Source organism: Panthera pardus, unplaced genomic scaffold (genome assembly GCF_024362965.1).
Source record: "Panthera pardus isolate Hobbes unplaced genomic scaffold, ASM2436296v1 HiC_scaffold_11, whole genome shotgun sequence".
Classification (NCBI taxonomy): Eukaryota; Metazoa; Chordata; class Mammalia; order Carnivora; family Felidae; genus Panthera; species Panthera pardus.
Genome location: NW_026526666.1, coordinates 99189149 through 99217062, shown reverse-complemented (window position 1 = coordinate 99217062; position 27914 = coordinate 99189149). Strand labels below are relative to the sequence as shown.

Genomic DNA, 27914 nt, shown 5'->3' with positions numbered 1-27914 from the left:
CAGGCGCCCCTTGACTTTTTGTTCTGAAGGGGTCTGCAGCTGGGGTCCGTGGGACTGAGTCAAGGGAAGGTGGTGAGAACCTTCAAGGTGTCCCAGAATTCCGCCCTGTGATCAAGCCTCTGAGCTTGTGAGGGGCGTGTGTCCGGGGGCCCCAGAATGGGGAAGACCACAGCTTAGCCTGCTTATTCGGGGAGTCTGGAGACCTGGGTCTTGGCTGCCGGAGGGGAGGGCAGAAGCTCAAGGAGGGAACCGCAGAGGAAAGAGACCTGTGAGGAGACGGTCGTCTGCATCCAGCTTTCTAACCTCCTTTCCCTGTGTCACCTGTAGGTCGAAACTGTCCCGCAGGTGCCCGAGCGAACCGAAGTACTAAGTGACTCTGCCGAGCGCCCTCACTCGCCTTCGAGAGATAAAGTCAGTGTTGCCCCTCACTTTTCTCTGTGATTCTTGACGGCCCCTCTCGTGTGTAAGCCTGTGGCGTAACTGCTTTCCCTCCTGTCAACACTCTTTCTCGCTCTTCTGGTCCCCGTCTCTGTTGCTCTGTATCCTTCTTTTTTCCTGTGCTGAGAATCGTGGTAATAGCACGTGGCCTAACAAAAGGGAGAAAAACAAACGAACAAACACAAACGACCCAGAGGGGCTCCGGTGAATCTCCAAATTATTTTTTCGTGACTTTTGGCTTCCTTTTGTATGATGGGTCCCCATATGACCACCTGTGATGTCTGTACTGCTGTCTTTGGATATCTTGGTCTGTTTTTTAAGACAACACAATACCTTTTTTTCTTTTCTCTATTTGTGATATCACTTTAATTTTGGGGGGGGTGGCTTCAGAGACTAAGGGAGGAAACATCTGGCATTTTTTTAAACCTAAAAGGAAAAAACTTACCTTTTCCCCTTCCCTCTCCTTTTGCCGTTGCTAATCCCTGCATTTTCCATTCGGGGAAAAGTTGTAGTGAGCTTGGAAATGGCACAGGTGTGTTCTCTGAAATTGGAGCTTCGTTAGAATGTAGCTGTGCGGTTTTCTTTTAGTGGAAGAGAGAAGGGAGGACTTTGTAGCAGGCCTGGAACAGCGGGAAGGGAAAAGCCAAGGATATTGCCAGCACGGTTGAGAGGACCGTGGGATCTGGCAACAGCTCATGAAGGCGGACGGACGGTAGGATGAGAGCAGTTCCTCAGAGCAGGATTCCTGTGAACTGTTTTTCTCTCAGAATTTCTCATTTCTCTTCTTGGCATTAGTGCCGGTGGTACAGTTTGGAATTAGTGCAGCGTCATACACCAATGATCCACAAGGGGGGAGCGACTCACCTTCTGGGGGTCACTGTTCCCATCATAAGTATGGTGACGCCGAGCAGGGATCTTGTGATCCTTGTAGCTCCCTTTGATCGAACAAGCGTAACTTCAAGTGTAGACGCGAAGCCTCCCTCTGACTCCTGGGCATTTTCAATGATCCTTGTCAAGTTGAAAATACTTTCGGTAATGCTTCTCCCCCCTGTAATCATAAATACGCAGACACGGCAGGCTTTGCCTTCTGGATCCCAGGATTAAAACCACTCCCTTCCCACCACTAAAACAAAACAAGAGGACATCCGGGGGCAGGGAGGAGGTGCGCCTGAGCCACGGCCCCAGTGGTTGGCTGCTGCCTCCGCCTGGCCTCTCCTCCTTGGTCATCTTTGTCGGATGTGGAAATACTGCCGGAGGAGGAAGGAGGAAGCTCGCTGCTGCCCATCTCCTTCCCTGACGGATCAGGGTCGTCTGCATCCAGAAGCCATCATGGAAGAAGATAGATACTCTTTCTCTTTCCGCTGCCAGTTAAAGTTACGTTTTCTAGGAACGAGCTGGGGAAGAGAAGGCCTCCGGGTTACTCCAGCTGCTTTGCCAGTTGACCTGGGGTGTTTTGTACCATCCTTCTTACCTCCCTCACGCGAAGCTCTGACCACCCCTCGGGCGCTCAGGAAAGTACTGCCCTCTCCCACCTCGTGGAGACTGAGGGCCCCCAGCCGTGAATTGCCGACTCTGTGGGGTCCGGCCGACTGTCTGCGTCAGGCAGGACGGGGGCAGGGGCTGGTGCACGGTTGGTGCTGTGGACGAGAGCCGGGCAGCACGCCGGCCACAGACCCTTGCTCCTGACTTCCCGGTTGGGCTCGTCTCTGAGAACAGGTCTCCCAGCTTCGGTACAATTGCCTTGCCAAGGGGAGGAAAAGTGAATCGTGGTGAGCTTAAAAGAAAGGATAGAAATCGCAGGCGGTGACCTTAGCTGAAAAGTGATCAATAAAAACTCTACAGTAGGTTTTTAACTTTTTTCCTCTCCTTAAACATAGGTCATTAACTGTGATGTTACTTGTTTTCTAAGCGGTGTGTGAGATTTTTAATGTAGTTAGGGGTTCCTTCATCGTCTAATGGGCACGGTATGCCCTTCTGGTGTATACTCAAATCCAGGACCTGTCGGTGCTTAGAGACAGCTTCTGGACTGGAATGAAATCCGGTTGCAGGGAAATGATGAAATTGGAAGATGACTTTTAGCGAAGTCACAGGTGCCACTGCTGTTTGTCACAGAGTCTGACAGAGGGCCCTGGATCTGTGACAGAGGGAGGTGGGGAGGGCTGAGGGAGAGTAAAATCATGTGACAAACTGAAATGACGTTCGGTTTTTCTTCTAACTCAAAACAAAACTGGCTTGGAAAGTCTTTGCTTTGGAGGTGTCGGGTATTAAGACAGGTAGGACCGGACCGTTCGTGACACCCCCCGGGTAAGAGGGCCTCCTGAGGAAGCAGGACGTGCGCGGCCCGCAGGGTCTCAGGCAGGTGTGCTTCCCTCCATCTGAGGACAGCCCTTATTGGTGGCCCCTCTTCTTCCAGCGGCCCGTTTTCAGACCGAGTTGCAACAGTTTCGGGATTAATGTTCTCTTTCTGGGTAGGTGCATCCCTCCTGTGAAGCTGAGAGAGCATTTATGGCAGGAGCTACTTACGAGGCTTTAGCTGAAGCCACGGTGGCAGGAAAGTTGATACTTAAGATGATATTAATATTAGTATTTAAGGAAACTACCTTTTAAGTAAGGGGTTTCTTTTGTGGTTTTTTTTCCCTAAAGCATTCTTTTAAACAAGCAAAAAAAAAAAAAAACCCCAGAAAAAGCTCTTATGCAAATTAAGGAGAAATGAGTTCCAGTTAGAAGTAATCCTCTCTTCCCCTCCTTCCCCACCCTCCTTTCTCCTGCCAAAGCAAAATTCGGCCTCACAGCCCACACCAAACCGGGACCCACAGCCTCCTCCCCTCTGTGCCTGCCTGGGGGTCAGCCAGCTCTCGGGCCAGGCAGTGCAGGGCCAGCCAGCCGTGCACACGGCCAGGGGCGTGGGGAAGGGCCGCTGCTGGCAGCTTGGGTGGTGGGCGCCCAGATCCCAGCACGTCGTTACAGTGCTCGAGCGCTCACTGTGAGGGGAAGGGAAGCGATTCCCACCCCCCCACCCCCCACTAAACGACCACTATTGTTTTACTTTTCTTTTCCCTTCAGCTGCATAGAACTTAAACAACTACTCATATTTTTGATGGATTTTTTTTTCAGCTCTCTTAAGATGAAGGGATAAGGTAAAATCATTGTGCAAGGTCTTTAAGGCTCTAAAATTAAAATGACTTCTCCTGGCACATATTTCAAAGCAAAGACTTTGTTGCCTGCTGCTTGTTCTAATTTACAGGGATATTTAATTTTGTAAGGTATATGTATATTTATAGTGCTGTAATTAATTGCACATCGGACTGGAAAAGAGCGGATGACCCAGTGTGTGGCAGCTATCGGTACTCTCCGTTTCCTCGTGCTGTGTTCCACACGGGTCTCCAGGACGGGATCAGGGCTCGCTCGTTTGTCTCTTGGACTCGGGTCCTTCGTTTTTGCTTTGGGTTCCCTTATTAAAATGTGATTGTTAACCTGCTCCTTAAAAGGAAAACACTAATTCTGCTGCTGCTCGTGGAAGGTTTGCTGAATGTATTTTAAACAGGACTCTGGCCCGTACGCACTGCAGCTGTCCACTGTGGCCAGTGACGATACACCCACGTGTGTGGCCAGACCTTTACTGTATGTAGCAGGAACGTATTGATTTGTGCTTCCTTAGCAAATTGAAATGTCAGCTGAGAGATTATCTGCTGCTGTTGTTCAAAAGGCCATTTATGAAAGTCGTATTTGAACCCCATGAAACCTTAGGAAAGCTTGTGATCATTTAACGGAAAGAATGAGAATTGATCCAAATTTCATGTTACAAGCTGTGCTCAGAAGGTCCGAGCTGAGGTTGGTCTCCTCCCAAACCCTGGCTGTTGTGTGTCGTCTCCGTGTGTCCGAGTTCCCTTTTTTCAGGCTGCACATTCTGGCATCTGTTCACCCGAGGAGTCCATCGGCCTGCTCGCGTGCAAGGCGCCACCTGTCGGGGTCTCTCCTCGCCATCCTCGTGCGCTGCAACAGAACCCATGGAGCATACGTGGCCTTTTTGAACCAAGACTTTGCAAACTGATCTCTCCCCAGTAAGGAGTTGAGCACATTAGCAACAATGTACATTATTAATTTCAGATTTTCATTTTCATGTTTTATTATGTAAATATGATCTGATGTTTGGAGCTTGAGTATACAGAATGTAAATATAGTTCTTGTATTTGTACTAATTCTCGTTCTTTTGCTGTATAGCCTTAGATGTGCGATGCAGACATTATCTAACTGTGTATGGTAACCTTGCATCACGGAACTATTAGTGAACGAGGTAAAAATAATAAAGGTACAACCAGTGCATCAGAAGGCTCCTGACATGCATTTATTCTTGCATCCTTTGAAAGGTATTTACTTAAGATTTCTCTTCTGGACTTGCAGAGATATGACCTTTCTAGGCCAAAAGTTACCATGGTGTGACCAACACGTTCTTTTCGGATCGTTCAAAGTAGGGTTATCAGAGAGCCCGGTGCTATTTTTTTGTGCCGTTTCCCTGAAAGTGCCTTCCTCCCGAGTGTTGTCTGGGTTCTCCCGAAGCTCCTGTTTATATACCTACCAATGATTCTGCGGTGGCGGTGTGGTTTTTCTAGAGGGAGAAAGTGAATTGTTCACCCCGTGTGCTTAATTTAACGAATTCCCGTTGGGAGCAGGGCATGAGCAGGGACCCCTGTGCTGGTTGTTCGCGGACAGACAGGGCGGGGAGAAGCAGCGTTCAGGCGGAAGGCAGTGATGCCGTGGTGGGAGGTGATGACTCAGCAGCAAACAGAACGTGCCCTGGCACTCCCGCACCCTTGAGGAAGGACCTTTGTGACGAGTGTGGAATGCGTAACGTCGAGCGCCCAGTGACAGAGCAAATGGCAGCTGAGGGAGGGTGAGGAGGGGTGAGAGGGAGGCGTCCTTTCGGACCACGTGGTCAGAGAAGGCCTGTGCTGACAAGACGCTGGAGCGGACGCCTGAATGAGGGGACACACACGCGTGTGAGCCCTGGGGGCAGCGGTGTGTCCCCGCAGGTTCCAAAGACGGCAGGGAGGCTGGTGTGGGCTAAGGGGGGGGGCACCCCGAACCCGCGGCCCCAGCAAGCAGCCGGGGCCCAGCGAGTGAACTAGGAAGCCAGTGAAGGGCTGGGGGAGAGGAGTCACGCGATCCTTCTTGTTTCCAGAAGGCCATTCTAACTGCTGAGTGGGGAGCAGCCAGGGTGGCGTGCGGCTAGGGGGCCGGTGGAGGAAGGGAGACCGAATAGGAAATTGTCACCCCCGGTGCTCCCCGGGGGAGCTGGCGGCCTGGACCCAGGTAGGAGCGGCGAAGGCGGGAGATGTGGTCAGACCCTAACGGTTTGCTGAGGTGGCTCGGGACGTGCGCCTGAGCCCAGCCGGCATGGCGACTGCCTGAGCTGAAGAAGGTTGCGAGAACGGTGGGGGGGCGGGGCCGAATTAAGGATCTGGCTTCGGTCACGTTCACTTGGAGGTGCCCACGTTCCCACCTGACTGTCCAGTCGCTGAGGCCGTTGGGTCCAGGGCAGAGGAGGGGCCGCGGACGTACGCTTGGGGGTTGTCAGCGTGAGGATGACAGAGAAAGGCGAGAGGCCAGGAGACCCGGGGGGCGGGGAAGAGGACGATTCGGCCAAGACGAGGAAGCGGCCGCGGGGAGAGAGCGGCACGTGGTGACCAGGTTAAGGACGTGTTTGCAGAACCGTGTCCGGTGCAGCCGCCAGGTTAAGGGCAGACGGAGCAGCGACCACAGGTTTCGGCAACAGGGAGGTCCAGGCAGTTTGAGGGGGCCAGAGAATACCGCCGCTGTTTCCCCATTCCAGAGCCAACCGAGAAACGAGTAAGGCACGTGGCACTTGTTGACGATTAGAGGTGCGATTAGAGAATGTGAGGGCTAGAGGGTCGGCGAGCTTGGACTTCGCCAGACTCGCCTGCGATCGCACTAAAACATGGATCCTGGCTGAGTGGGCCTGGGGTGCAGCCTGAAATTCTGCATTTCTTTTCTTTACTTTTTTTTTTTTTGGTTTTAAATTTATTTACTTATTTTGAGAGAGAGTGCATGCACGTATGCACAAGCAGGAGAGGGGCAGAGGGAAGGAGAGACAGAATCCCACGGAAGTAGGAGGAACTACAGACCGTGTGCTCTGAGGGCGGGGGAGTCTTCTCAGGGGGGAGGCAGCGGCCAGGCTGTCCATGCTTCCCGAACTCAACAATTATCATCTCTCTCCTGGGGGTCTGTGAGGGGCTGGCAGAAGCAGGAATGTTCCAGTAACGGCGCCCATTTCACATGGGAGAAGACGTCACAAGTGCCCCCGCCCTACAAAGGTCGTTGGCGAGGAGAGGGACGTCGTCTTGAGTGGTGCCAAGTAGGCCTACCTGGGGTGGGTTCAGGGGAAAGGTGGGGGAGAAGACGTTGAAATAGTACAGAAAATTCCTGTGGAGATTTGTACTGTAGAGGGGAGAAGGGACAAGAATATGGAGTCCAGGAGAGGTTTGTGTTTTGAAGAAAGGAGAGAGCTTTTTTTTTTTAGTTTATTTTTGAGAGAGAGTATGCACGAGTGGGGGAGGGGCAGGGAGCGAGGGAGACAGAATCTAAAGCAGGCTCCAGGCTCCGAGCTGTCAGCACAGAGCCTGATGCAGGGCTCGAACCCACGAACCACAAGATGTGACCTGAGCCAAAGTTGGCCGCTTAACCGACTGAGCCACCCAGATGCCCCAAAGAAAGGAGAAAGCTTTACAGATGTGTGTGTGTGTGTGTGTGTGTGTGCATGTGTGTGTGTAGACTGGAATGAGCGAACAGGAAGGGAAACCTGGCAACAGGAAGAGACCAGCGTGGAGAGTTTTGCTAGAGCGATAGCCTCGTAGCCTGGCACACGGCAGAGAGCTGGGTCTCGAGTCCTACGGCAGTGCCACCATGTCACCACAGTTCCCGGAGGCCGCCAGGGACAGCAGACAGCAACAGCCACTCCCGGGGGCCTCTTCTGATGGCAACGGTCTGTCTCCGTGGGACTCATCCGTCAGAGAAGTTAGGTCAGCTCTCAGGGTTATGTCGGGCCCTGCGTTCCTGAAATCCACTGGACTTTACAGCGAAATGGAATTTGTTTTACAGAGTTGGTTGTCCCCCACAACTAGACCTCATCCAGGGTCGTGTAGGCTCTCTTGAAGGTCACCGTGTCTCTTAGGAGGCCCCATGGAACTGTGCGCGTTGAATGCATTACTTTTCTACCTGATGTTCCTGGTCCCTCCACTTTTGGTCGGTTGTGGAGATTTTGCTTCCCTCGGGAACTCCTGGTCTCTGCATAGTCTGTTTTAATTTAGTTTCCCTGAGTATGTCACCTGCTTGCTCCTCTGGCTTTTGAATACGTGGTCTCCTGGTTTTTCCTAAATTTGCTCTTTCTACCTAGCAGGTGAACCAGTCCTTTGGGTTCATTCGCAGGAATTAGAGCAAGTGAGTGCAGGGGGATTTTCAAATCTGCCCCAACTAGTGTGTTAACTTACACACCCCCGTACGTAAGTCTGTTTTTCTTCCCTGGGAGATTTGCACAGAAGGGCTGTTTTTGTAGAATTCATGCCTCTGGTTTGATTGGGGATTTGGGGATTTAGGGCAAGGCTAAAAGTTAAGGTGGATGATACTGTGAGTTGACTTTCTTAAGCCTTATAAGCCAAGCATTTGAGGATTTTCTGCAAACTAAAGGTCAGCATTCTCTGGCCTTACTCTGTTCATCTCTGGGAGACACTTGCCTTCGTCTCAGTCCCACGGTTATTATGATTGCAAGAGTCCCTTCAGCAATAAGTCAGGAAGCTGGAGAACCAAACACAGGGTTTATTATTTTTATAGGACCTGGAAATTGCATGGTACACCTGGGGCCACCCGGCAAGATTACAGTTAGAGAGAGAGAGAGAGAGAACCAGGTCTGGGGTTCTGCTTTTTATTAGGGCGGGAGGGGATCCAGGGTTAGGCTGGGCTCACTCTTTATTGATGAATTTAAAACAAAAACAGGAATTTAAAGTCGGAAGAGAAAAAACAAGTAGCCCAAATGGTCAGTTATCTAACCCAACCAAGATCTCTAAAACAGAGGAGCCTGGGGAGCCAGGAGGGGAGAGAGGGGCTGGCGCTTTCTCTAGGGGCGGGGCCGGCAAAATGTTTATTTGAGAGAGCCATCTATGAAGCGGATACCCCAGCCATCAAAGCGTAAGCGTCAGGCACTTACAAAAAAAGAGAAAACCCGACTGACAGGACACCTGTGTCTTCTAAACCAGTTTGTGGTAGTTTTCCAACAGTCCTGGGAACCAGCATTTTTTGCTGGTTCACGCCTTAGCAAAGAAATGGGAAGGCCGCATAGCACGTAACATCAGTGACAGAAGAAAACGAACGGGGGGCTGTTCCATTAGGTGTTTAAACACGTTTGCCTAAAATGATGTCTATTCGGTGGTGACTTGGGTGTGTCCAGATGTTTAGTCACATTGACTCAGCATTTCTCTCGCTTGCCAAATCTCAGACTAGAGCAATCAATTTGTTCCTGCAACAAAACCTGATGGTAGGCTTTCCTTGCGACCAAGCCCCACAGAAAGAGGAAATCCTTGCAACAAAGCTGAAAGGTGTGGAGGTCCCGAGGCTTTCTTGATCGGAGCCATTGTGGAAATTCAACCTGTACAATTTCCAGAAGTGTCATTTGTTCTCCAAAACTAGTCATAGAAAGTTAATATGTATTTTTTTCTTCCTTCCATCCTTCCTTCCTTCCATCCTTCCTTCCTTCCTTCCTCCCTTTCTTTTCTTTTCTTTTCTTTTCTTTTCTCTTCTCTTTTCTTTTCTTTTCTTTCAAGAGAGAGAGAGACAGAGAGCACAGGGGAGAAGGGCAGAGGGAGAGAGAGAGAAAACCTTAAGTGTGGAGCCTGACGCGGGGCTCAATCCCATGACCCTGGGATCATGACCTGAGCCGAAATCAAGAGTCAGACGTTTTCCGACTGAGCCACCCAGAGACCCCGAAAGTTAATTTCTATTTAACTTTCCTTTTAAGGTCAACTAAAGGTCTCTAATATGCAACTAAACCCAATTTTGCTGGGGAAACATGTCTCTGTGAATCTGCCTGATTATGGCCCGCTATTCCGATGAGGACAGAGTAGTGGGCTCTTAGTAGACTTGGGTTTAAGTTCCATTCTGCCACTGACTAGCTGAGAAAGCCACTTTCCCTGCACTGAGTCTCCTTGTCACATTACATATAATGGCATCTTAAAACCGTGTAGCGATTTGAAGTTTGCAAGGAACTCTCCTAGGCATGAGCTCACTTTGCTCTGCCCACCCTGAGAAGGAGGCAGGACAGACAGGAGGCAGTACCCCTGCAGTCAAGAACCCTGAAAACTTTTTAAAATAAACTCTGCCCAACATGGGGCTCAAACTCACAACCCGAAGATCAGTAGTCACGTGCTCTACTGACTGAGCCAGCCAGGCCCCCAAAGGACCCTGCAAATTCTAGTTAGCCCCTGGAGAAGAACAGGACTTGGGGGAGGTTCCTGATCCCTTCGTCCTTTTTGAAGCTTCTCCCTGCAATGTTCTGCTTCTTGGTGTCTCTCCCCTGTGCTCTAAGGCTGAGGTGCTGAACGCAGCCTGCGGAAGAGGAGTGCCAGTGGAGGCAGCCTCGGCACAGGGTCTGTTTCACTTTGCCCCCAAATCAGTGTCTGGAAACTCTCAGGCCCCTGAGTGCCCCCTGGTGGACTCCAGGTGAAGGCCCTCAGTGCAGACAAAAGGGCAGTGCTTTGGGGGGAGCTCCAGCCTCCCCCAGTGTGAAGAGGACAGGCAGTCTGCAAAACATAAAAAAGCCTAAAACTTGGAAAAAGTATTAAAAACGTTTCAAGACTCTGGAAATTGACCAAAGGCAGATGAATTAAAAAGCAATTACTCTTGGGAAAAACTACTATAACTTCTTCAAGTAAGAGCAGTGGAGGCCCGCAGCCCTCTCCCCTGGGGCTCTCCCCCATCCCCACTGTCTGTCTGTTGGTAAGGGAAGCCGTTTTACCAGATCAGGGCTCCACTCTGAATGGGACATACTTGACCATCTTTGGTTTGGGGTGGAGGGGGAGAGCTGTAGGGTTTTTTGTCAGCTAAAAGTGGCAAACCTGGTGAGGAATGGGAAAAACCCGAGGCTTGCTAGCCTGAGGTCTCAATTGGGCAGGAAGCAGACTAGCCAGAAACTTAATGGGGAGACTCTGAAAGTGAGAGTGCCATGGGAGGGAGGACGAGGTAAGTGCTCAGCATGTCCCTGGCTACCAGAAACCTGCAAATGTGCACGGGAAATTCTGGAAGCCCAGCTGCAAGCAAAAGCCACAGCAAAGTTGAGGCCTGGGAGAGCTGTGAGCACAGCTCCTGATGCATACAGAAACACCGAGGGTGGGGGCCCGAGGGCCTCCAGTGGGTCTGGCATGACTTCCAAATCCTCAGCTGGCAGCTAAGTTAGGTAGACACAGGGTAACCATCAGGAAGCCAAACTAAAAATGTAAAAGTAAAAAAATCTGGACAGAGTGTACCAGCATATGTGAAATGGGGGTTCTAGGAGGAGAGGAAAGAAAAGGCAGAAAAAATATGTGAAAAATTAAGGGCTCAAAACTGCCTGAATGTGTTGAAAGACATTCATTTACAGTTCTAACCCTGTGGGCCTCTAGGATAACCACAGAGGGATCTGCGCTTAGATACATCATAGTTAACCTATTGAAAACCAGTTCAAAGGGATAGTTCTAAAAACAGCAAGAGCAAACCAGCTCACCATATATAGGGGAATGACAGTAACCAACTACTCAGCAGAAACTAAAAGTCCTAGCCACTGAAATGAGGTCCTTGAAGTGCTCAAAGAATTCTCAGCAAGCCAGGATTTTATACCCAGCAAAACTATCTTTCAAAAAAACAGGGGCAAGTTAGAGACATTCCCAGATTTAAAGGAAAAAAAAAAAAAAGAATTAGGGCTGGCAGAGTTGTCCTACAGGAAATACTACAAGAAGAAATACGCAAATACTAAAGGAAGGCCTTAGGCTAATGGAAGACAACGACAGACAGTAACTGAAGTTCACCAAAAGGAGTGATGATCCCTGGAATGATAAACACATAACAAAAAAGAAAACACTTTATATTTTCCTCTTTTCTTAATTTTTTAAAAAACAGTGTTTAAACTAGCAATTATAACATGTATTATTGGGGTTATGACATACTGATGTATATGACAGTAATAGCAAAAGGGATGAATAAGGAAATGGAGCTATATATAGTAAAGTTGCTATATTTTACCAGAATTTTCAGTACTAAGCTGAAGTACACTATAATAAATTAGAGATACACATTGTAATCTCTAGACAACCACTAAGAAAATAACTCAAAAAAAGACACAGTTAAAAATCAACTTAGGGATTATAGTGGTATACACACGTGTACACACACACACATACACACACACACACAAGAAGCAGTAAAAGCTGACCAGAGGAACAAAGACATGAGACATAGAAAACAAATAGCTAAGTGGCATTCATATATCCACCTATATTAATAATTACATATGAATAAATTAATTCCAATCAAAATGCAGAGATTGTCAAACTGGATTTTTAAAAGTAGGATCTAGGGCACCTGGGTGGCTCAGTTGGTTAAGCGTCTGACTTCAGCTCAGGTCATGATCTCGTGGTCTTGTGAGTTCAAGCCCTGCACTGGGCTCTGTGCTGACAGCTCAGAGCCTGGAGCCTGCTTTGGATTCTGTACCCCCCTATCCCTCCCCCACTCGTGCTCTGTCTCACTCTGTCTCTCAAAAATAAATGTTAAAAATTTTTTCAAAAAGCAGGATCCAACAACATGCTGTCTACTAGAGTTGCTTTAGTTTCAAAGACACAAACAGGTTGAAAGTAAAAGGTTGGAAATATTTGCCATGCAAATAGTAATCCACAAGAGGACTGGAATGGCTATAGCAACACCAGAAAAAACCAACTTTTTAAGACAAGAACTATTACTGGAAATGTTAAAAAGAAAACTACAGGCCCAAAATGGTGGCATTTAGATTAAGGCCCCAAGTCAGAAAACCAACACTCAATCCCTAACCTAACTGCATTTTCAACCCCCCAGGAATGTAACTTAACCAATCAGCATGGGAATTTCCTGGTCAGCATTAGGAAATTTACTGATGGACCCTTCTGTTCCCTTGAGGAAGGCAACCTTGCCTAAAACAACAGATTCTTTGCTAACAATTTCCTTTTTCCCCACTTCCTCTCTACCTTCACAAGCCTTTCCTTTTCTGTAACCTTTGGAGCTCTTCTCTACTTGCTAGCCAGGTACTGCCCTATTCATGAATCGATTAAGAAAGCCAATTAGATCTTTAAAATGTATTTTGTTGAATTTTTGTTATTTAACAGATTTGGTGGCAGTAGTGGGATCCAAGACAAACTTCCAGCAGCATTCAGAAGCCATGAGAAACACAGATGTGGTACCCGTGAACCGTTTGGGTTCACTGCCTTTCTCACTGCCTGTTGGTTGAATTCCTCCTGGTTCTGAGCTCTGCTCTTTTTGTGTTGGGCTCCTGAGATAATCAGCTTTCCTTTACAGGGCAGATCAGCTTGGGCTGGCAGCCCAAGTTGCCTGCCATATTTGCCCAGAGCCCAACTGAGCTGGCAGAGGGTCTGCCTAGAGCAAGCCCCTAGCCTTTCAGATCGTAAGTCCCCTAATGGAAAACCTCAGCAAGTTTCCAAGGGAATTGGTGGTAGTACGTACAGGGCCATCTTGTGGCCAGGATACTTGTAACATCTCTTGGTTGCTGCCAATGCATTAAGATGCACATTTGTTTGTCTTGTTTAATATAGATAAAGGCTTGTTAGCGGGGATCTCAGGCCAAAAAGCCACAAAAGTCTGTGGGCACAGGTTGAGCATTTAAAGACTGTTAGAGCACTTGCCATCTCCAGAAGACTCCTGTGATAGGATAAGTTGGTCACGGAACAGGTCGGGTCACCCACCAACCTCAAGAGAACTTCATGCAACAAGGTAAACCGTAAAACACACACAGTCCTCAATGTCACGGCATGTCCTTTTTTGGGTACCAGTTTGGCTCTGAGAAACCCAAAGTCTTAGCTAATGGGATTCTTCAAGTCTAAAGACAAGCGTTCAACCTTCCAGCACACCTGATTATTTTATGTCTAAAAACGATAGTCCCAGAAGTGGTAGATATCTAGCAAAAACAGCAGAATCTTACTGTGCTTGTTTTGTGTCCTGAGGAATTTGGCTTGGTAACCTTCAGGCTGGAGGCCCCAAAATAAGACCAGAGAAAAGTGGGGTTGCCCCCAATTTGTGGCTGGATATGGCTGTACAAAAATGGGAGAGTTAACTCCATTTGCAGCTAGGGTCCTACTGAGCCACTATTGAGGGCCACCTGAGTAACTCAGTCAGTTAAGCGTCCAATCTTGATCTCAGCTCAGGTCTTGATCTCAGGGTCATGAGTTCAAGTCCCGCATTGGGCTCTGTGCTGGAGGTGAAGCCTACTTAAGAAAAAAAAAAAAAAGAAAGAAAGAAAGAAGGAAAGAAAGAAGAAAGAAAGAGAAAGAAAGAAAGAAAGAAAGAAGAAAGAAAAGAAGTACCCTTGAAAACAGAAATTCCAAAATTAAACCAAATAGGATACCTGTTTTAACTAGCAAACAAAGCCTCCAAAAGGTTTCAAGATTCCAAATTAGTTTCATTAACAGCTAATGAAAAATTATAAATGTAAGAGGCACCTAAAACAAAAGCCTGAAGACTGACACAACTTCCTGCTCAGGGCCAGTGTAGTAACCAACCCTCTGTCTGAAGTGTTTCCCCACTTGGAAAGGACTACAGAACTGTAAACAAAAGTCGTCCAAGTTAATGGCCTTACAGACACCCCCACATCTGCCTTCCAAGATGGGCTGCCATATGGGCCCCTACCAGAGTTGATGAAACTGAAAGATTTTCTGGTAAACAGCCAAGGGGAAGCTATGGTGATAGCAGAACCCGCAGACGGGATCCTGGAAGAACTGGCAGAAGCCAACAGAGGGTGGAAATTCTTACCAGAATCACCTCTTCTGAATCTGTCTCTAATGTCTGGTTGTCACGTTGTCCCTTCCTTTCCAAATCCAGACCCACTGGTTATTGATCCTTTGTGTCCCAGCTGCCTTCCTGCTCCTCTCCTCTCCCCAGAGCTGGGCTTGGCTTTCTGCCTGCCTGAGACTTTGGGGTTGTGTTTCTGTGTTTTGGCTCTCATTGGGAGTAACTCTGCATCTTGGGCCATTAATATCCTTTGCACCCTCTTTGTGGACCGTCTTGCACCAAAAGGGGGATTATTTGGTATTTCCAGAAATATTTAAAATTAGAACTATGTACCCAGAGGGAAAAAAGCAAATTGAGAATAGTGTACTTGGGTTGGTGGATCAACCGGTGATATCATTTAAGTTACGACCCAATTATTTGAGGAACGAAAGCAACTGTCCTTATCTTACAAATCTTTACAAAACTAGAGGCAATTCAAAGTTCACCTATTCCTTTTCCAGTCCCCAAACTTCCCCTCATTATCTTAAACAGGTTGTAAAACTATCGGCTTTAGGAAACCAAAGTCCTTCTGGAGGAACTTGCATTCTTTCTCTGTCCCTTAAAGCGACACATCTCATCAGGACTTTGAAATGTAAACACAGCCCACAATCACCTGAGACTGAAGAAAAAAAAAAAAAAGAGGGTGGGGGAGGCCTTTTAAAAATACAAACTGCTAAAACGGCTCTTGTACCCAAACTTTAGCACCTCTTCCTTAAAATCAATTCCAGGAACAAATACAAATCTTAAAAATCTTCTCCACAAATATTAGTAACTATAGGGTCCTTGCATCTGCGTGTGTATGTGTGTGTGTGTGTGTGTCCATACCTATTCATATTACAAATGTGAGATTTTTCTACCTCCGGTAGTATTGCTAAAATTAATTTGTCAAAGAGCTCTAGTTGGACGAGTGCCTGCAAGGATTCGGCATTCTAAAACTCTCAGACAGATGGAAGTCAATCCAAATGTTTTTTCGGGTTCACGTAATCTGGGAAAATACTCAGTTGTTGGTTTAATTAAAACAGACCTGTCTCTAGTTATCAGCATTAAAATTAAAACTTTTATTCTGCCTGGGTTTACTTAAAGTCAAATAGGTTGACGGGATGTCTTAACACAAAATGTGTCTTCATTTTTTTAAATAGCTTGGGAGAATGAAGGACTTTTTGATGTCTCATAAAGTTAGAGCACTGTGTCAGGCTCTGTGCTGACAGTAAGAAGTCAGTTTGGGATTCTCTTTCTCCGCTCCTCCCCTGCTCGTGTGCACTCGCTCGCTCTCTCTCGCTCTCTCTCTCAAAATAAACTTAAAAATAAAATAAAATGACTCAAATTATAGATAGACATTGGTGGAAAGACAAAAACAGTCTGTGTTCCCAGAGGCCTCAGGCCTTCTCCCTCTGGACACTTTGAACACCTGCACCTGACCTTCATTCAGTTTCCACCTACTATGAGTTACCAATCTGCTCTGGTTTCCCAGATGGGTTAAAGCCTTTCCCTGCCGCATTGCCGATGCCCTCACAGTGGCAAAGAACATGTGCTCAAAATGTGTTCAAAAATGCGTTTTTCACTTGGGGTATATCTTCTATAATCTCCAGTGATCAAGGCACCCAGTTCACTGGGCAGATCATATGAACCGTAAGGAAAACCTTGTCAACTTCTTGAAATCCTATCACTGTACAACCGTCTGCATGCTAGTATCAGTCTCTACTGTCTTATACTCAAGCCTATCACCAAAGCCTTCCCAGATCCCAATTCAGAGGATCCTGTGGGTCACAGTCTAGAGCCTGATGAGTGGGTATTCTGGAAACGCGAGCCGTGGAAGACAGCTCTCGAGCCCCATTGGAAGAGACCTCACCAAGTGCCCCGACCATGGACGCTGCTGCAAAACCAGAGGGTATTAAGCCTCGGGTACACCTCCCACGGCTGAAAAAGGCATCCCCTGATACCTGGTCCTGCACAGACTCTGGAGACCTCGAGTCAAAGGGCAAAGAAGACAAGTGGCCGGTGCCACAGTAGACTCGTTCTGCCCAAGACAGCGGATCAAGGCTTCTCACTTTAAACGTGAGAACGTTCTCCTTCTTTTCCTTTCTTTTACTCTGACATTGTCCTGGAAAGAGAATGCCCTCATCTCTATGTCTGGGGTAACCCGGAAGTTCAGAGCAAGCTTTTATTTCAGGCTCAGAGAAAATCAAACCATGCTCCTAACTTATCACAAGCACAATAAGACGTCTCATTGGTCAACTCCCCTAAATTTACATCGTGTGTCAAAAATGACCCACCAGGAGGCCCCTGTGATTCAGGATTCACTCCTTTTGGCCTGAGCCTGCTTCCCTGGTTAGGGATACAGGTAACTGAGGCTACAGGAATTCCTCAACTCTTAAAATTATTGCAAAATCTGGGGCTGAAGTTCAATAGCTACCCAACAGAAATCCTCTAGGACTTTCTGGCCAAAGTAGTTCTTTTTTTTTTTAAATACCATATTTATTTATTTTACTTAAATTCAAGTTAGTTAACATATAGTGTAGTATTGGTTTCAGGAGTAGAACCCAATGATTCGTGACTTACATACAGTACCCAGTGCTCATCCCAACAAGTGACCTCTTTAATGCCCATCACCCATTTAGCCAATCCCCAACACCCAACACCCCACCCCCAGCCCTCAGGTTATTCTCTGTATTAAAGAGTCTCTTATGCTTTGCCTCTCTCTCTGTTTTTATCTTTGGCCAAAGTAGTTCTTGATAATAAGAGAGCCCTTGACTCTCTTCTAGCTGAGCAAGGAGGTATCTGGCCAACACCATCTTCTGCACCTGGATGAACACTTCTGGGGAAGTTGAACCCCGATTACATGATCACCGAGCAAGCCACTTGACCGAAAGAGCGGCTCCTTCAGCAGGGTCTTTCTCTGACTTACTTGGTTTTTGGTTTGGGTCTCGGGGACCACGGCTTCGAGGTGTACTCCAAACGTTGGAAATTGCCCTATTTGTAGTAATCATAAGAATCTCCCTGGTATGTTAAATGCTCTCAAAAGCTTTAAATGCATTTTTGCAGCTGCTAACCCACAGCAAATGATTTCCCTGAGACTCGGAGCGTCACGAAAGGAATAAAGAAGACAACCAATCTAAAAATTGTGAACCAATTTGACAATAAATCTCATGTTTAAAAAATAAAAAATAAAATAAAATAAAATCTGTTTTTTATTAAAAAAAAAAAAAAATTGTGAACCCGAAGCTATAACTGTGGCGATCACAGAGATTAAGGAAAACCGTCGTGACCTGGGAACACCATGCAAAGGAGCAACAGAAGCTTTGAGAAATAAGAGCTGTAGCTAAGGATCCCATCTCTCAGCTGAGCTGAGAGTCTGATCAAAAGAGGGAATTGTTAGGGAGAAACCATGGGTCCAAAGTGGTGTCACTTGGGCTGAGGCCCCAAGTCTGTAAAACTTAATACCTAATCTCACCGCAGTTTCAACCCACCAGATTTGTCACATTTAACATGGGAATTTCCTAGTCAGTATTAGGAAGTTTACTGATACACCCTTCTGGTCCTCTTAGGAGGACAACCTTGCCTGAAACAATGGATTCTTTGCTAATAAAATGCCCTCTTTTCCCCCACTCCCTAATTTTAAAAGCCTTTTCTTTTCTCGCCTGGGTGGCTCAGTCGGTTGGGCGTCCGACTTCGGCTCAGGTCATGATCTCACAGTTAGTGGGTTCAAGCAAGCTTTGTGTCGGACTCTGTGCTGACAGCTCGGAGCCTGGAGCCTGCTTCGGATTCTGTGTCTCCCTCTCTCCCTGCCCCTCCCTCGCTCATGCTCTCTCTCTCCTTCAAACATTAAAAAAAATTTTTTTTTAATAAAATAAAAAGGCTTTCCTTTTCTGTAGGCCCTTTGGAGCTCCCTTCTACTTGCTAGACAGGATGCTGACTGATTCATGCATAAATAAAGTAAAATAAATAAATACAATACAATACAATAAAGTCTTTAAAATGTCCTTAGTTGGGGGTGCCCTGTCCGGCTCAGTTGGTGGAGCATGAGACTCTTGATCTCAGGATTGTGAGTTCGAGCCCTACGTTAGGCACAGAGATTACTTTTTAAATAAATAAATAAGTAGTTACACAAACAAATAAAATCTAAATAAAGAAACAGAATTACTTGATTGAATTTTTGTTATTTAACAGATCCAAAGAGGAACATTTCATGACGGTAAGATATCAATACACCAGGAAGATATAACCATTATAAATGTATATGCATCTAGCATCAGGGTGGTAATGACATGAGTCAAAGACATGAAAGGAGAAATAGGCAATTGAAAATTCATGATAAAAATTCTCAACAAAGTGAAGTGAAATTTCTCAACATAACGAAAGGCATCTATGAAAACCCTAAAACGAGCGTCATACTCAGTAGTGAAAAACTGATGCTTTCCCCCTAAGGTTGGGAACAAGGCAAATAGATCTCCTCTTACCACTTCAACATCACACTCTAGGTGGCCTTCAGTGCAAATGGCAACAAAAATAGAAGGTGTTCAGATTGGAAAGGAAGAAGTAAAATTGTGTTTATTCGCAGATAACATGATCACAGATGGTAAGTTGTCAGGATGAAGATCAACAAAAAAAATTAGGTGTGTTTCTATGCACCAACAATGAACAATCTGAAACTGAAAATAGGAAAATTCCGTTCAGAACAATACCCAAAGGAGCATTTGGAATTTAGTTAACAAAAGTGCAAAGCCTGTACACTCAAACCACTGAACACTGCTGAAGATCTAAATAGATGGAAACATTATAACCTGTTCACGGGTTGGAAGACTCAATATTATTAAGATGGCCATTCTCTGGGAATGCAAGCTGGTGCAGCCACTCTGGAAAACAGTATGGAGGTTCCTCAAAAAATTAAAAACAGAACTACCCTACGACCCAGCAATTGCACTACTAGGCATTTATCCATGGGATACAGGTGTGCTGTTTCGAAGGGACACATGCACCCCCATGTTTATAGCAGCACTATCAACAATAGCCAAAGGATGGAAAGAGCCCAAATGTCCATCGATGGATGAATGGAGAAAGAAGATGCGGTATATATATATATACACAATGGAATACTACTCAGCAATGAAAAAGAATGAAACCTTGCCATTTATAACCATGTGGATGGAACTGGAGGGTATTATGCTAAGCGAAATTAGTCATAGAACGACAAATACCATATGACTTCACTCATATGAGGACTTTAAGAGACAAAACAGATGAACATAAGGGAAGGGAAACAAAAACAATATAGAAACAGGGAGGGGGACAAAACATAAGAGACTCTTAAATATGGAGAACAAACTGAGGGTTACTGGAGGGGTTGTGGAAGGGGGGATGGGCTAAATAGGTAAGGGGCATTAAGGAATCTATTGAAATCACTGTTGCACTATATGCTAACTAATTTGGATGTAAATTAAAAAAAAAAAAAAAAGAAGATGGCCATTCTCCCCAAATTAATCTATAGACTCAGTGCACTCCCGATAAAATCCCAGGGTGCTTTTCTGTAGAAATTGACAAGCTTATCCTAAGATTTGTATGGAAATGGCAAAGGACCTACAATAGCCAAAAAAGGAAATTTTTGAAAAGAAAAACTAAGTCGAAGAATTTACCTGATTTTAAAACTTACTATAAAGCTACAGTAATCAAGAAGACAGTGTGGTACTAGCATAAAATCAATGGAACAAAATGGAAAATCCAGATATATAGTTCATATTTGAGGTCGACTGATTTTTTACCAGGATGCCAAGGCAATTCAGTGGGGTCTTTCCAACAAATGTTGCTTGAACAATTGGATGTCCATATGCAAAAATATGGACTTAGACCCCTACCTTACATGTTATACAAAAATTAACTCAAAATGGATCATGGATCTACATGTAAGAGCTAAAACCCTAAGAATTCTGGAAGAAAACATAGGAGAAAGTCTTTGCGATTTTGGGTTTGGCAAAGGTTTTTTAGATATGTCACCAGCTGGGGCGCCTGAGTGGCTCAGTCGGTTAAGCATCTGACTTTGGCTCAGGTCATGATCTCATGGTCTGTGAGTTCGAGCCCCGCGTCGGGCTCTGTGCTGACAGCCTGGAGCCTGCTTTGGATTCAGTGTCTCCCTCTCTCATGATGCCTCTCCCCTGCTTGTACTCCGTCTCTCTGTCTTTCAAAAATAAATATTAAAAAAAAAAAATTAAAAGTTTCCTCTTCAGGAGACACCATTGAGAAAATGAAAAGACAAGCCCCAAACTGGGAGAAAATATTTGCTGGTTGTATATGTAATAAATAACTTTTATTTAGGATACACAAAAACTTTTAAAACTCAGTAAGACAAACAATGCTATTTAAAAAACAAACAGGCAAAAGTGGGCTGTACTTAGCGAATGGGTTCCAAAGAATAGAACATGGAAAGGAGTAAAGGAAGAACTTTATAGTGGTGAGGCTCGATAAACACTGCCTTGTCTAGTGGTTGAGACTAATATCATCCCTGTTGATAGCGTGACCCTCTGTTATGATGTCAAGAGAATGGCACTTTACTTCCATGGTATTCTTCCACAAAATCCACAACCCCTGTATAACCAAGAGAAAAAAAAAAATTTCAATCCAAATTGAAGGACATTCTATAAGATCCCCAACCAGCATTCCTCAAAATTGAAGGTCGTGAGGGGTGCCTGGCTGGCTAAATCAGTGGAACATGTGACTCTTGATCTCGGGGTTGTGAGTTCAAGCCTCACGATGGGTATAGAGATTGCTTAAGAATATAATCTTTAAAAAAAAAAAATCAAAGGTTATTAAAAATAAGACCAAGAAATTGCCACAGACCAGAGGAAACTAAGAAGATGTAATGACAAAATGTAATGTATTCTGGATAGGCCCCCAAACAGGAAAAGTATATTTGTGGAAAATGTAATTCTCTCTTTTTAAAAAATTTATTTTAATGTTTCTTTTTGAGAGAAAGAGAGACAGAGTGCAAGCAGAGGAGGGGCAGAAAGAGAGGGAGGCACAGAATCGGAAGCAGGCTCCAGGCTCCAAGATGTCAGCACAGAGCCCGACACGGGACTCGAACTCACCAACCGTGAGATCATGACCGGAGCCGAAGTCTGACACTTAATGGACTGAGCCACCCAGGCGCCCCGGAAAATGCAACTCTGATGAAGTCTGGAGTTCAGGTCACAGTATTAATGCCAGTGTTGGTTTGTCAGTTGTGACAAATACGCCACCGTCACGTTAAGATGTTAGCCGTAGGGGGAAACTAAGGTTACTCTCTGAACTATCTGCAACTTTTTAAATAAATCGATTCTTGAACTTATTAAAAATGTACAAAGAAAAGATCTGAATGGATATCTCACCGGATAAAATATATGTGAATAGCTAATAAGCCCTTGAAAATATGCTCATCATTATTAGCCATTAGGGAGATGCACATTAAAACCACAATGAGATGATACCATTTCACACCCACTAGGATGGCCGTCATCACAAAGACAGAATCAAATGTTGGTGAGGATGTGGGGGAACGGGAACCCTCACACAGTGCTTGTGGGAATGCACGATGGTGCGGCCACTTTGGAAGTAACTTAGCAGCTCTTCAGAAGTTAAACATGCACCAAATGAGCCAGCACTTCTTCTCCAACGTGTCTACCCGAGAAAAATGAAACCATGCCCCCACACTTGGTACGTGAATGTTCAAAACAAGATTTGTTCTTTATGTATGGTCCAACTTAGAAATAATCCAAATGTCCACCACCAGATAAACAAATTACGTGGATAAACAAATTACACGCAGAGGAATACCACTCGGCAGTAAAAAGGAGCACACCGTTCATACATGCCGCAACACGGGCAAGCCTCAAAAACATGCTAAGCGGGGTGCCTGGGTGGCTCCGTCGGTCGAGCGTCCAGTGTCGGCCCAGGTCATGATCTCACGGTTCGGGAGTTCAAGCCCCACAACGGGCTTGCTGCTGTCGGCATAGAGCCCGCTTCGAATCCTCTGTCCCCACTTACTCTGCCCCTCCCCACCTTGTGTTCTCTCAAAAATAAACATTTAGGGGCGCCTGGGTGGCTCAGTCGGCGCCACTTAAGCGTCCGACTTCAGCTCAGGTCATGATCTTGTGGTTTGTGAGTTCGAGCCCTGCGTCGGGCTCTGTGCTGACAGCTCGGAGCCTGGAAGCCTGCTGCGGGTTCTGTGTCTCCCTCTCTGTCTCTGCCCTTCCCCCACTTGTGCTCTGTCTCTATCAAAAATAAACGTATAAAAATTTTAAAAAATAAACATTTAAAAAATAAATAAAAATTTAAAAACACAACTGTAAACCAGACATTTGACAGCAACAGTTGGTGGCCGTCTATTAAGTATAAGGCACAGGAAGGTGATAGACAAACTTGGGAGCAAGACTGACGTGGCATCCATGCTCGTGCACCTTGCTTAGGGCACCCAGAAGGGATGTAGGACAGAGGTGGTGACTGTGGGGAAGAAGACAGGATGCTTGGGGTGATAAGCATTTGGATCAGGAAGACGGAGATTGTGAGAGTCATGGGTATGTCATTGTCAAATGGGAAGTTTCATAGCAAGCAATTCAAATAGTGGGGCATTTTATCGCCAGCTGAGTTAGAACTCTAGGAACCACTCAGAAGCTGTGCAGCAAGCTGCAAAGTTGCTTTTTTGCCTCTATTCCCAGAAGACTGCACCAGGAAGCCTGAAGAAATGTGGGTGTTTTTGGTTTTTGTTGGTTTATGTTTATTTATTTTTGAGAGCGAGAGAGACAGAGCACGAGCAGGGGAGGGCCAGAGAGAGAGGGAGGCACAGAATCGGAAGGCTCCAGGCTCTGAGCTGTCAGCACAGAGCCCGACGCGGGGCCCAAACTCGGGAATGGTGAGATCATGACCCGAGCTGAAGTCAGACGCCCAACCGACTGAGCCACCCAAACACCCCGTGGGTTTTTTTTTTTTTAATGTTTGTCTGTTTATTTATTTACTTCCTTACTTATTTACTTATTAAGAGAGAGAGACAGAATCCCAAACAGGCTCTGTGCTGTCAGTGCAGAGCCCCACGCAGGGCTTGAACTCACGAACCATGAGATCATGACCTGAGCTGAAGTCAAGAGTCTAGATGTTCACCTGAGTCACCCAGGCACCCCTGATATGTTCTCTTTTAGTCCTATTCTCCACTACAGTTTATATCTCTCCTCTCTATGTCCTTTCTGTAAAAAAAGACAGAAGCTGGCATATGGGCACTCAGTCCAGACACAAGCCCTGGTTTGAGTCATTTCACCCTAGAGCTACCCTCTGTGGTTTTGTCGCTCCTTATATACACACGAGGAAACTCCTGAGACTTGATAACTTGCTCCATTCTGCACAGCTAGAAAGAAGTGGAATCGGAGCAGGCTAAGGGCAGCGTGACCCCCAAACCCATTCCTCCCTGTCTCTATCAAGCAGCTGCCGAGAAAGACGTTCCACGTCATTTGAGGAGCCATCTGATCTGACTTCTGTGATAACGTGCTGTCCTACCACTGGGTCTGTGTCTGGACCCCAGGTTCTATTGAGAGGGACCCTGGAGAGCATCTGATCTGTCCCCAGAGGGGCAGTTCTAGTGTACGTCTCTGATCAAGCAAGTTCCGCTTCCCTGAGCCCCAATTTCCTCATCTCTAAAACGGGGGTTGGTTTAGATGAGTGGTTCACAAACCAACGGTCTCAGACCCCTTTACATTCCTAAAAATGACCGATGATACAAAGAGCTTCTGTTTATGTGAGTTTTATCAATATTTACCAATTCATTGACTTTGAAGCTTACTTATTTTGAGAGAAGACAAGGGAGGGGCAGTGAGAGAGGGAGAGAGAGAGAATCCCACGTAGGCTCCACACTGTCAGCACAGAGCCCGACACGGGGCTCACAGCCATCAGACCATGACCTGGGCCGAAATCAAGAGTCAGACGCCTAACCGACTGAGCCACGTAGGCAGCCCAATATTTACCGTTTTTTTAAAAAATCAATACCAGTTTTTAATAACAGGTTCCCAAAACAAAAGGAAACTCCGTGATCTGTGTTACTGCCTGGCAGTTTTGCAAATCTCTCTAACGTCAAGCTCACTACAGTTTAAGACCGCCGGATTCTCTCATTTGCTTCTACATGTAACCTCTTCCAGAGCACATGTCACAGAGCCTCTGGAAAACGCCACTGGACACTCGTAAGAGAATGAAGATGAAAAAGACAAATCCGATCCTACTGGTGCTACGGAGAAAGGTTTTGTCCCCACTTCTCCCTGAAAGGGTATGAGGGACCCTGAAAGGGTATGAAGTATCAGGGGTCCTAGACCACCCTTTGAGAACCGTTTCAAAAGGTGGCCCGTGCGCCACCTGCAGTCAGAACCCACTGGAGGGATAAAATGCACACTGCCCGGCGTCCCCCAGATCTGTGGTATCCGAATTCACATTTAACAAGCCGCCTCGCACACTGGAGGGCGGAGACACTCGGTTGGGAGAGCCCCACGATTCCTACCAGCCTGGTTCCTCCAAAAGTACTGTCACCTGTTTGGGCAGGGCCGGGGCTCAGGCCGCGTAGGGCTTTTGCCTCAACGGTGACCAGTGACGGAAGGTCTGCCCTCCCTGGTTTTGCTTGGCTCCGCCATTTCCATAGTCACTTCCTTCCCCCTTCAGGGAAGTGTTGAGGGCAGCCAGGCACCTTGCTTGTAGCTTTAAGATAAATTCTGGGCTTTCCTGGCTGAAATTAAAAACAGAAGGAACAACAGGTGTTGGTGAGGAAGTGGAGAAAGGGGAACCCTGGTGCCCTGTGGCGGGAATGCTAACCGGTGCGGCCGCAGTGGAAAACCGTATGGAGGTGCCTCAAAAAATTAAAAATAGAACTACCCTATGACCCAGTAATTCCACTTCTGGGTATTTACCCCAAGAATAAGAAAACGCTAATTCGAAAAGATAGAGGCACCCCTGTGTTTATTGTGGCGTGATCTACAATGGCCAAATTACAGAAGCCTCCCTAATGTCCGTCGACTGATGAATGGATAAAGGAGTGGTATATATACACTGGAATACTATTGAGCCATAAACAAGAATGAAATCTTCCCATTTGCAACATGGATGGAACTAGGGTGTATTATGCTAAGTGAAAGAAGTGAAGTCCGAGAAAGGCAAATACCACAGGATTTTACTCGTACGTGGAATTCAACAAAGAAAAACAGAGACTCAACTACAGAGAACAAACTGATGGGTAGCAGAGGGGAAGTGGGGGTGGGGATGGGTGAAATAGAAGAAGACTAGGAGAGTAGTACGCTTATTGTGGGGCACCTGGCTGGCTCAGTCGGTAGAACATGCGACTCTTGATCTTGGGGTCATGAATTTGAGCCTCAATTTGCAGGTAGAGATTTTTTTTTTAATGTTTATTTTATTTTTGCGAGAGAGAGAGTGTGAGCAGGGGAGGGACAGAGAGAGAAGGAGGCACAGAATCTGAAGCAGGATCCAGGCTCCCAGCTGTCAGCACAGAGCCCGATGCGGGGCTCAAACCCATGAACTGTGAGATCATGACCTGAGTCGAAGTTGGACGCTTAACCGATTATTATTTTTTTTAAAGGGTACACTTATTGTGATGAGCACTGAGTAATGTACAAAATTGTTGAATCACTACATTGTATACGTGAAACTATTAACAACAAAGTATGTTAACTGTACTGGAGGTTTCTTTTTTTTTTAATTACTAATGTTGAACCAAAAAATAAAATAAACTCTGGGCTTGCCTACAGTTGTCTATTTCTGTACCCAGGAAAAGCAAGAAGGAAAGAAGGAAAGGGCCTCAGGGGACAGGGATTTCTCTTCCTCAGGAGGAAGTGCTGTTCTAACCTTGGCCCCACCTGGACATTGTACAGTGAGTCAACCTCAGAATCCATGAACACCTTGCTCAAGGGAGAGTATACAAAAGAAAATTGGACTTTTCGGGCGTGTAAGCCCTGACTGGTACAAAACAGGCAAATATGGAAGCGACTCAAGAAAAAGAACAAATTCATAGAAAGAATGCCTTTAGTGAAGAAAACCATACAGATAAATATTTACATAGAAGATAAAGTAGATTGTGAGTTTTAAAATTTTCAGAGATTCCATTGCATTAAAAAATACTGCTACTATGATTTATTCATACCCAACTTCCAACAGGAAAAAAACTACCATAGTGGGTGGGACACAAGCTCGCATGGAAATTATTGTACCTGTCGAAATCTGTATTACAAATCTGTGCACTTGGTGTGATGGAACTAGCCTTGGCCTTGAATCAGTCACAACTGGGTCACTAACTACCCACTAACCAGCTGTGTGACTTTTCTATCGGGTGAGCACTTACTGTGTGCAAGGTACACGTGAGATGACCTGAAGGATTCATGGAAACACAAAAAATCTTAAATGTGCTGGAGGCGCCAAGCCTGGTTCAGCAGCATCTGCTGTAGGAGGCGGGAGGGTTCAGTGCTGGGAGAGGAAGATGCCTGGAGCACCCGGGCACTTCTGAGAAGGCCTGCGGGGCACCTCCAGCTCCTCAGCGGGTTCGGGAAGTTCAACGACGCGACCTCCTTCACCCCCGCAACAAGTTCGTTCCCAGCCTGCTCTGCGCCCGCTGCTTTTCCTGCAACTGGGGCTGCGCGCTCCCCGCGCAGGGTCGTGGGTGGGGTCCCACATTTCCTGGCACCCGTTACTCCCACAGGCCGCAACGAGCCTCGGTCCCCGACGGGGTTGAACCCCACAGTGCGCGGCCGCGATGGGAGGGGCGAGGGGCACTCGGACAACAGGCGTCCGAGTGCCTGGGACCCTGGAATGCACGGCCCGACGTGAGCCGCCACCCTTCCCGCCGAGCGGAGCCCCGGCCCCGAGCGTCCTCTGCTCTGGGGTCCGGGTGGGGCCGCCCGCCGCCGCCCCTCCGCCAGCCCCGGCGACCCCGCCGCGCGCCCGACACCCTCCTCGGTCCCGGGGCCTTCCGGCTTGCGCCCCCCCCCCCCCAAGTCGCTAGTGCCTGTCCCGGAGCCCCCCGCCTCGCCCCACCCCCTGTGCCAGTCCCAGGCGTCCCCCGCCCTGCCAGCTCCGCTGTCCCTTGCGCCCGCCAGCTCGCGTCCCCCGCCGCCTTCACTTGTGCCCCCGCCCCCTGCCCCCAGTGCCTGTCTCAGGTGCCCCGCACCCCTCCACTCGTGCCTGCGCCCCTCCCGGCCCCTTGTGCTAGTCCCGGACGCCCCCTGCTCGGTTCCCTGTGCCTGTCCCAGGCGCCCCCCACCCCCCCTCCACTTATGCCCGCGCCGCGCCCAGCCTGCTGTCCCGGCGCCCAGAGCCTCTCGCCCAGCGCGCTCGTACCAGTCCCCGGCGACCCCGCCCCTTCTCTTTGGCGTCGCCATCGATGTGCTCTGCGCTCTCCTGAGCCGGCTCCA

General features: G+C 47.1%; 2 protein-coding genes and 1 long non-coding RNA gene across 30 annotated transcripts in view; 1 reads left to right on the top strand and 2 right to left on the bottom strand.

The window, feature by feature from the left end:
* The window catches only part of KIF1B (kinesin family member 1B), a 144328-nt gene extending 139567 nt beyond the window's left edge, over positions 1-4761 (top strand). For all 27 annotated transcript variants that reach the window (XM_053898983.1, XM_053898986.1, XM_053898987.1 and 24 more), the window contains one exon: positions 328-4761. In XM_053898983.1, the coding sequence (XP_053754958.1) occupies positions 328-370 (43 nt within the window). In that variant the 3' untranslated portion in view covers positions 371-4761. The remainder of the gene's footprint in view (positions 1-327) is intronic.
* DFFA (DNA fragmentation factor subunit alpha) overlaps positions 1-27914 on the bottom strand; it is a 244621-nt gene that overhangs the window by 162204 nt on the left and 54503 nt on the right. The gene's annotated exons all lie outside the window — the stretch shown is intronic.
* LOC109274093 (uncharacterized) lies at positions 18957-27905 on the bottom strand. 2 transcript variants are annotated; one of them, XR_008420881.1, is made up of 3 exons: positions 27841-27905; positions 25033-25225; positions 18957-19154 (listed from the first exon to the last, which is right to left on the bottom strand). It is a non-coding gene; the product is annotated as an uncharacterized LOC109274093 (long non-coding RNA). The 2 variants fall into 2 exon arrangements; XR_008420880.1 differs by lacking the exon at positions 27841-27905 and having other exon boundaries at positions 25033-25899.